Below are 10,249 nucleotides of genomic sequence, written 5' to 3' on the forward strand. Positions count from 1 at the left end.
GAAGCCTAAATACAATCAACAGAAGTAAAAAGCAAAACATTGTCTATAAACTACAATGTCTCACGTCCTTAGAATCACAAATAAGCTTCAACTCTACAAAAAAAAAAACTTCAGTCCCCTTGTTGCAAACTTATGTTCACCTAATAATTTTTAGTCCACTAATTGGCCATCACCATAAACCCCCCCACCACTTTCAAGAGTCATTTTTATAAAAAAAAAAAAAAAAAAAAAAAAAAGTTTACTGGCCTTCTCACACTTTTAACCAAAAGGTCATTAACAGTAGAACCAGATTTGCTGAAATGCCAGTTGGTTTTAACCTAAATGGATTACCTGCAGCACTTTATAAACATGTCATCTTTGGTACTCATTCATGGAAAGCTGCCCTTCACATATTCAGACGATCAGCTGCCATTTATTGCATTTTTTGTATGAAGCACTGCATCTTTAGTACTCCATGTGTGTTGGTCTCTGAAGACCTTTAAATCATTGCCCCTCTCCCAACAAATTAGACTGGTTAAACTTATTGAAAAGTAAAAATCTTTATTTGGCAAATAAGTGCACAGATAAAACTACGCAGTGAATTAAAACACGTTTGAGTCCCTGCATCACTTCTTTCCTCGTCTCCCGGGGCTTTGGTAGCGGCTGCAGCACTTTTCTCTCGATTCACCCTCCTCTGCTTTTGCTGCAGTTTTCTTTCCGGCTTTCTTAGCTGCTGGTTCCTCAGCTCCTTTTGATGCTTTAGAGGCTTTTTTAGCTTTGCTCGGTTTGGGCTCAGTTCCACCCTCCCCTGCAGCATTCTTCGCCTTTGGCTTCTTAGCAGGGGCCACCTTTGAGGCAGTGCCATCTCTCAGGCGTCTTAGGCTTAGCATCCTAAGAGAACGGGAGGAACGATAGAAAGGGGGTGGGAGTGTGTTCAGACTTCACAGCAGAGTGTCTCTGCTCATGTAGAAGGTGAAAATAAGACCTAGAACTCACGTCTGCGGCCTTTTTCTTTGTGGGCTTCTTTTCTTTGCTTGCCCCTTGGATGGAGAAATGGGAGAGAACACCAACATAGTAAAGTGTGCCAAAACGCAAGATTATGCTCAAGAATCTACAAAGGCTAAGGGAGTTCATAAACTGCCGTCATAACTACGTACATATTAGACAAGGGCTTAATTCTAAAAGCCATTTACACCAATAAAAAAGGAATTATGAAGCCTAATGGTTTACCACCCAAAAATAAAACACTACTTTGCTCCCTTACATATTCATGTCTCCAAATAATAAAGAAATGAAGCAAGTCCTACAATCAAGAAGTGAAAACTAATGTTTACCTTCACCCTTTGCTTTAGTTGCCTTAGCGTTCTTAGGTTTAGGTGCTTTCTGTGCATTGGGATCTGCATTTTCCTTTGACTGCACCTTGGCCTCCTTTGCTTTGGTCTTAGCAGCAATCTATAATGAGGCATGGCAACACTCACATTAGGAATCTGGTTATCATAAACCCCCTATAAATGATTCTTAAAAGGGAATCAAAAACTGGCTGAAGTTACCCGGAAGCGTCCTTGGGCCCCTGTTGTTGTCGTCCCCAGAATTTGCAGGTCTCTCACAAACACACCAGTCTCAATGCCTTTGTTCAGGGTTCGACGCACCATAAACTTCAGCCTCGTCTCATCTACAGTTGTGTATTTTTCTTTACGTAACCCGGATGGCCTGAGCCAAACACCCTTTCTGGAGTCCAACTCTTTCAGAGCTTCTTTCACCATCTCCATCGTGGACGGGTGCGTAGGAACTTTCCGTCCAGCTGCCTTACTGCTTGAGTTTTCAGAAGCATCTAAAAGCAAGGATTAAAAGTCATAAAGAGAAACAAATGCTAACCTCACGAAAGCAAGTTCTAATAGGAACATGCAAGAACTAACATAGGTCTTGTCAGACCTCATGAAACTGCTCACAAACCTGTTTTTGTTTCCGCGGTTTCAATCTCAGAATCCTTTAGGACCGCAGCAGTTGGCTCTGCAGAAGCTTTTTTGGGAGGCATTTCAAAACAAAGGTGACGCCAATAAACCTAAAACAAACTTAAGACAATGCAGCATAAATGCAACCCACTTGTGATGTGTGTTTTATTAACAAAAGCACTCTCTGTTGTTGTCTATCACCTGTTCATCATTAAGTCGTTTGTCCCCAATTAATTAGCCACGTTAACATGATTGGTTGCATGGTCAGAGAAATATCACAAAGCTTAAGTGAGTATATCTGCTGCCTATCCAAGTGTTTTGTTTGTGGACCTTATCAAAAGTTGTTCTTGAGGAGCTTTAACATGTCAGATCTTTTGATTCTGATGGTATTTGTATATAATATTAATGCTTTAGGTTTTATGTGTTAGCATTATGCGTTACAAAACTTAGTAAACGTGAGCTAGCTAAGAACAATAGGTTTAAAGGATTTATTAATCTGTTTTAATCTGTATTAATCTGAATACACAGTGAATTTACACAATAAATATTATGTATTTCAAATAACTCATCAACAAAATGTTGTAAATGACTAATTGTTAGTCTGGTTAGAAAACCACGCTTTACAATAAGTACCTGTAATATAAATAACTGAATATTTTTTTAAACTAAATATTAATATAAGTTGTATATTTACAGATGCACGTTTTATTATAAGGCACAATGATGTTGAAATATAATAGCAAAGACCCAAATATAGTAAGGTAAATATAATGGTAAGAAGACAAATCTTTAATCTAAAACTAAGTAAAATGTTATGTTATTGGGAAAGTCAGTGATTAACTCCTCGTTGAATGAATGGATGAATGAATGGCATGGCGCCTCACTCATTTAAACTGTGACTTAGCACCACTTACTGGCGATTTTTGTATTAAATCTACAGGTATTACTTCGTTTTGTCATCATTTATCACTTTATTTATTAATAATAACTTAATGGCAAGAATAAGACATAAAATAAGCCTAGAGGAAAAAATAATAATAATAAAAATTGCACCTGTAAATCAATTTAAGGAGGACAATATTATCCCACTATGGCAAAAGTGTGGGTTCTCAGAAGAATGTTAAATACCCCACTTTAAAGTTTGAGAACCACTGCTATAGCGGTTTAAAAAAAGTCTTATGCGGAAGAACATTATTTTGGTTGTGCTTCAGCTCTCCTCCACGTCTGAGCGGATGGATGTGGTTTGATGCAGCGCTCTACAGAGATTCTGGACGTCTTATCGCAGCGTATTAACAAATACATTTTTACAACCGATAATTCTCCTGAGGTTTGACGTTTTGATGATCCATGGCCAATTCCCCCCGTTCGTTGTGTCAACAAACTTTCATCTTCACACTCGTCGCAACCGGACCTACTTTTCTCCTTGTATGACACGCAAGACCGACGTGTGCAATCTCCCGCGAAATCCGTCCTCACTGCTCCCAAAAAATTAATTATTATCGGTTATCAAAATGTATTTGGCTAAAAGTATGGAATATGGGTTTTTGCACACTGTAATAACATTTTATTATATATGTGTGTGTGTGTGTGTGTGTGTGTGTGTGTGTGTGTGTGTGTGTGTGTGTATGTGATAAAAAGTTACACAGTTCAGTGTTTCTTTGTATTCTTTGCATTTCCAAAAAAACGTTTTCCCTTCCAGTAATGTTATGATTCATCCTGGAGCTGGCTGGTTTGGTTCAAGACTCTTTTATTGAGAAATCGTAGGAAATCCCTATGGAGAAAAAGAATTCAGAAAATAAAAAAAAACAGGGCTGTTGAAAAAGTAATGCTTTCCCCTCAGTTCATTCTCTTTCTTTTTCTGTAGCACCTCATCCTTTCCATTCTTTGTTTACAATTATTCTTGTCAAAAACCTGTTTACTATAAGTTCTTAAACTCCCCAACACTGACCGCAAATTGACAACAGCTGACCGAGCACCTAAACTCCCCTTTGAAAAGCTAACCCTAATGCAAATAACTGCCATGCAGCCAGAACGTCTTATTAAAGTTGATTTACTACCTAGTTTTGGTCCTTTAAAATTACTTCAGCAAAGACAAATTGACTTTGACAAGGGTCATGTGAAAAAGAAAAGTAGAAAGAAACTAAATTGTTTCATTTGGAATTAATCTGGGGAAAAAAAGCATAACTTGATAAATGCAATTACAAACATTGGAGATTTAGTGGTAGATGTGTAATCAGGGAAACGCTGATTAATATTATAATGAGTTGAAGTGAACTGGCCATTGTCTCGTGAGTTAATTTGATCATGATGTGATCTGTCTGTCTGTTTATTATTCATTAAGCAGTAACGCATGCTAACTCATAACTGACGACATGTAGATCTGTGTCTTGTACATGTGTGAGTTTCCATACGTTCGTGCGCACACACGCACACTGTACGTTCAAGGATGGATCATTTGGTTTCGATTTTTTTCCCAACATCTGGTTACAATGTGACTGTTTGTCTTTCAGTAAGTGCCGTTTGTGTTGGGCATGTATGAGTGTGTGTGCAGCGAGTGTGATTTGAGTTCAGACTGCTGTTGTGTGTATGCGTGTGTTATGTAGATCACAGGATTTGTGAGATTGCGTGTGTGTGTGTTGCTGTTTTTTTAACCCATTTATACGAGAGCCATGTCACACTCCCCATGAGATGAAATTACTGTTGTCCATAGCAAGGCTTTAACCACACTCAATTTCTCTCTCTCTTTCTCTGTCTCTCTCTCTCTCTCTCTCTCTCTCTCTCTCTCACGCTTTTCAAGTGAACGGCTGATATTCAAATAAAGCCTATACACACTTAAGGCTAGAATACACTACACGACTTCTACTCAGATTTTGTGCCGGTTTAAAGCCTGGACAAGTCAACACTAGTCGCCGAAAGACAGAGCTAGTGCATCGTGCATCGTGATTTTAGAAAACAAGTCAAATAATGTTTCTTTACATGACTTCACCAACTTCTGACCTGACGCGCATGATACTGCTTTTCATTTTTTGTCATTTTCGCATATCTGTGTGATCATTTTGACAAATTTTTCACCCATAAAGGAAAAACCCACCCTTAGCGTGCCCAGTTTTTCGACTATTTACAATATCAGCAAATGATACATACTTCAATGTCAGGACATAGGCCTACCATTTTAAATAAAACCAAACATAATGCTTTAAAAATAAGTATCTGTGAAAATAATGTACTGTGCTAATATGACAGGTTTTGCATATGTTTTATCACACGCATTTTACCAGTATTTGAATTCCTGTGAATTGCACTGCATCGTGTTTTAGGACATGAAGAAGAAAACCTTCAGCATTTTTATAATAAAAAAAACATAATCGACTATTTAATTTATGGATTGTTTTAGCGAAAGTGGACGTTCCCGTTTAGCAGATTTGTTATTTCAATTTCTGGGGACAAATTTGTCTTCAAAGCGGCTGTAGACTTTTTCTGTGTTTCTTGAAACGCATTTCTGCAGGGAGTGTGTTTGTGCAGGGGAAGACATTTCTTCCAGCTCAGACGTTTGGCTAGGTGTTATCTAGACGAGTGTACAGTATAAATGACTGGCGCTGATCAGCAATGCCTGGGGAAGTCACAATCTCACAGATGTGTTTTGCGCAAACTGAATTATGGATATTTTGACCTTTGCAGGCTTATTGGGGCCCCCAAGACACCGTTTGTGTGTGTGTAATTGTGTCCTCTCCTTTACCCCCGCTCTTTTTCCACAGTAATAGAAACCAGGTTTATCTTAACTCACAAAACCAGCTGCCCAGGAACTAAAGGAACATTTCTTTAAATGTTCGCATATAAAAACCATGGCATGAATCATACAAAATACGTCTATGCTGCTTACCATAAAAATGGTAACGTTCTAGTTTGATTGCTATTGTATTAGTGTAGGTCACAGTACTCATCTCATGTGTGTTTTTTATGATTTATGTAATTTGGTGTAAAAATAAAGCCTCTTTGTTGACATTTATATTTCCATGAAAATCCTTCTTAATGCACAAAAGGTTATTTATGTATACTCTGGTTCCGAAAAATGGTTCTTTATTAATATCAAACCCCTTTTGAAAAGTTTCTGTTTAACTAAGCAGATGAATTTCATTGAACTTTTAGTTTTACCTGCAGTTGTAAAGCGCTTCTTCTCTGAGATTAACACGCTTCTTATGGGCGTTGTGTTTATTCAGCTGCTAGTCTTTGTATTGGCCTGTACAGTGATTTGTTCACTTTATAATGAGATGTTTTGGACAGGATACACCGGCTAAAGATATAAATCTGAATGGAACTTTACAATGAGCTATAGTTTAGAGTAGCATTACAAGCTCCACCAATAAAACCATGTTACCTAAGCTATAGTAAGAAAAATTACGGAACAATTTTATTTTTTTTCAAACCATTTGGACAGACTAGTAGCCTATACCATGCAAGTTAAATTCTGCAAAATCTTCAACCCTGTTAACGATTATGATGTCATTTAATTAAGAACCTTTTTTCAATGTAATTGATTGATTGAATATTTATGGGTTTAAACTGTTCTCAGATGTAAATTTGGAAATGCTTGATAGGAATCCCACGCCATGTAGCAGCATCCGCAACACGTCCTGCTGCCCAGCTGTAGCGGCCTTTAAAGCACAGAGGTCCAGGGACTAAAAGACTTGACATATTCACACGTTGGGTCAGAAAGAGCAGCAAATGCTTTAGCTGCCATTGCTTCTGAACACCTGCATTCCTCTAATGCCTCTGTATCAGTGGTTGGTGTGTGTGTGTGTGTGTGTGTGTGAGGGAGAGAATCCCAGAGGACACTGGCCCTCAGTGGGGACGGCAGCTTACCACAGTAATTGCATTCTTCCCCTGTTGAGACAGAGCTGGTGGAAGAATGAGGAAGAATTTCGCATTTCCTCCACTGTACCATTATCATGCCGCCACTTCCTCTGAGGGCCTTTCCTCTTTCATCTCCAAATGTTAATATGTCACTGGATTCAGTCTATCGCCCCGACACACACATTCCTTAACAATCTCATTCACCCTCATATCTGTATTGGGGCACATAGTTGACCTTTCTGTCTCTCACTAGGGGGTTCAAGTCCTTACTGAGCCTGAAACCTTGTTTTCTTTGACTGCTTCTCCTCTCTAAATTTCACATTAATTAAACAGATCACCCAAAAATGTAAATGCAGTCATCATTTACTCACCCTCATGCAGTTACCAGAGCCGTAGGACTCTGGTTCATCTTTAAAACACAAATTAAGGTATTTTAATGAAACCGGAGTGTTTTCTGTACCATCCATTAAAAGTCTGGGTTAACCAACATTCTAAAAAGGTCTTAAAGGCATCATTAAACAAATCTATATGAACTGAGTTGATTTAATCTAAGTCTCGTGAAGTTATTTGATCACTTTATACGCTTCAAAATTTTGGTTAACTAAAAAAAATTAATGGAGGGAGAGAAACATTGACAATATATTAAATGAGTAAAAGATGACAGAATTTTCTTTCAGAGCGAAATAACCCTATACATTTATTTGAATTAAAAAGACAAAATCGTATTCTCATTGCGATTGGCTGCGTGCAGCGAGAAACTGGGAAACGTAACTCAAATGCCGCTAAACCGAACACTCATCTTCAAGTCACTTTATTTATAAATTGTTTATTTTCAAAAAAATGCGTAAATGTAAATCTCAGTGTGGTGGAAGAATGCGGAGATGCGCTGCCATCCACAGAAAGCGTGTGTATGGCCATATGGCACAGATACAGATTTTGTTTAGCTTGTGTGTGTGTGTTTGTTTGTGTTTAAGAGAGAGAATGTGAGATGTGTTTAATGGTTTCACTTCAATCACTTCTTTCTCATGAATAATAAGCCAAGATAAATATTGTGCAGTTATTTATGTATGAGGCTTTAGTTCCTCCCAAAATTTTTATAAGCCCTTCCCTTCCACCAGCAGCTGTGTGTGTGTGTGTGTGTGTGTGTGTGTGTGTGTGTGTGTGTGTGTCTGTGTCTGTCTCTGTTTGTGTGTTTACTAGAGCGTTCTGACGATCGTCATTCTGCATTCAACTCACATTCGGAATCATTTCCTTTACGGATACTTACATTCACATATTCTGGCAACATCCTCATCATGTTAGCATTAGTGCCAGGATGACTTTCTCAGCTGTCTACCACGCTTTTACTTTGGATTTGACTCTCCCCAAAATAATATCTCTTGTTGCTATTTCCCCCGCTGTAATAAAAAGAGAATTTTTGGTCTCTAGCCTCTCAGGAAACATTTCTTGAACTATAATTGTCGAAAACAGTGGTGCTGCTTTATATACATTTATAATCAATTTTGCAGGAATCTTTGATAACGAGGAAGTTGAAAAGAGCATCATTTATTTGAAATCGAAACCTTGTGAAACATAAATGTCTTTTGATCAATTCAGCGCACCCTCATCGAATACAATGAAAGTATTGAATAGAACTTTATGAATGGCATTTTGAATTGTCAACGTTTCATCTCAGATTTGCTCTAAAAACATGACTCATATTAGACATGTTATTCTTGCAGGCTTCCCTCTCCTCGCTTTCGTCCTCATTTCCTCTGACTCTGTCGTTTCCTCCTCCCTCTCCAGCCTCATGTGTTCCCTTTGGAACGCTCCGTTAGATGATTACAGTAATTGACTGCAATGACTTCATCTTTGTTTATCTAATTGAAGCCCCTCATACCAATAAACCCAAATCCCTGTTGGGATTCGTGTGTGTGTGTGTGTGTGTGTGTGCGCTTGCATGCATGTGTGTGGGCGAATACTGTGCTTATTTAGTGCGGAGGATTCGTTTCCCATATATAGAAATCTCAGGCTTCACTGAAGCAACAACTTATCTCAGACATTTCTCAAAAAAATTCTTTAAGAGAATTAAAAATACGGAAAGGCAATTTTTGACCTACAGTAAGAAAATATCAGCGGTGCTTTCCTGTGGAAAACTTGCAGGCAGAAACATTGGTGAAAAACCGTTATTTACTGGGACGGCATAAATTTAGACAGTTTCCTTCAAAATTCTGTTTAAAACTATACTAAAACACTTGTGGATTTATACCTGTATAAGAAAACATAGCCAAGTTCATCGGGAAAGCTTAGATGGGTAGTAATTGATGGTGTTTGATCGAAAAAAGATTCACAAAATAATCAGATTCATCAGATTACAGTTACTTTTTATGGTTTACAAGATTACATAATATTCTCACCAGGGTGGTAAATGTTGAAAAAAATTGCTAGAGTTGTAATTTTCTTATTAACGACTTTTAATTTCCAATTGAACAACACATTTGCATGTTTACAGTTCTCTTATAACGGTTAATTATACTTTTTTTCAATCATGATAGCCTACATTTAAACCAAGTTTTATAAAAAGTGATCTAAAAAGTAGTCACAATACGTTACCTAAAACGAGTAACCTAGTTAACATTACTAACTACAGTTTTCACAATGTAATTTTTAAACGGTAACAAACTACAGTTTGTGATTAATGAAGGTCTGCTAAGAATACAGTAGGCGGCAACAATTGCTAAGGTAGGATTGTTCATTAAACAGAAACGAATGCCGATAGCAGTTCAGATCATTTGGTCTTGGAAGAATTTGATGAGAAATGTTCAGTTTGTGCCTCAATAAATCTGAGCACAGCTTGAGATGTTCTCGAGATCTATTCTGAAAATCTACAGGAGACACATGTCAGATTACTTGGGTCTTTGGAAAAAGTAAACAGAAGTCGCTCTATTCACTTCTGATTCTTTTTCCCCTCTTTTCTTTGTGTGTTTCCCCTGCCTGTTACGTTCCTCCTAATTAATTTTTGCTCTCTTCCTCTTTTCCAAGCATCACCGCAGTGCTGATTCAAAAGCTAGCTTCGAACTGCGAAGGGTTACGAAACAAAACAACTTGTGTTTCCCTAATAGCAGATAAATGAATAAAGCCTTTTAATGCTCCTCAATGTCACCTCATTCATTTCACGGCCAGCCACACACATATTGCCGAGAAACGACCTTCAAACCGACGCCGTTGAGTTAAAATCAAAAATAGCTTCTGAGTTTAATGCAGACATTATTTTCTATTAGTCAAAGGAGGTATTTTTCTTCGCTAGTGAAAACATTTTCTCAGCCGTTCACTGGCTTTAGTGAAACTCTATAGTCCGATGAGACAGGAGGTCTCCTTTCTTTCTTTCGCCTCTACATCGGTCCATTACTTGCACATTTCTGTCGAACGCTCATATACTTCTCTTAATATACCATAACTAACACGTGCTTAATTCTACAGCATTACAA

The 10,249-nt window shown here is 37.9% G+C and overlaps 1 protein-coding gene across 1 annotated transcript; it reads right to left on the reverse strand.

Moving 5' to 3' along the window:
• Positions 1-523: 523 nt before the first annotated feature.
• LOC122325133 (protein B4) lies at positions 524-2,093 on the reverse strand. The gene is given in 6 exon segments (XM_043220045.1): positions 524-846; positions 848-870; positions 976-1,019; positions 1,314-1,431; positions 1,530-1,810; positions 1,933-2,093. Coding segments are annotated over 6 exon segments (789 nt in total). The 5' UTR covers positions 2,015-2,093; the 3' UTR covers positions 524-605.
• Positions 2,094-10,249: the final 8,156 nt, after the last annotated feature.

This window comes from Puntigrus tetrazona, chromosome 20 (assembly GCF_018831695.1).
Source record: "Puntigrus tetrazona isolate hp1 chromosome 20, ASM1883169v1, whole genome shotgun sequence".
Lineage (NCBI taxonomy): Eukaryota > Metazoa > Chordata > Actinopteri > Cypriniformes > Cyprinidae > Puntigrus > Puntigrus tetrazona.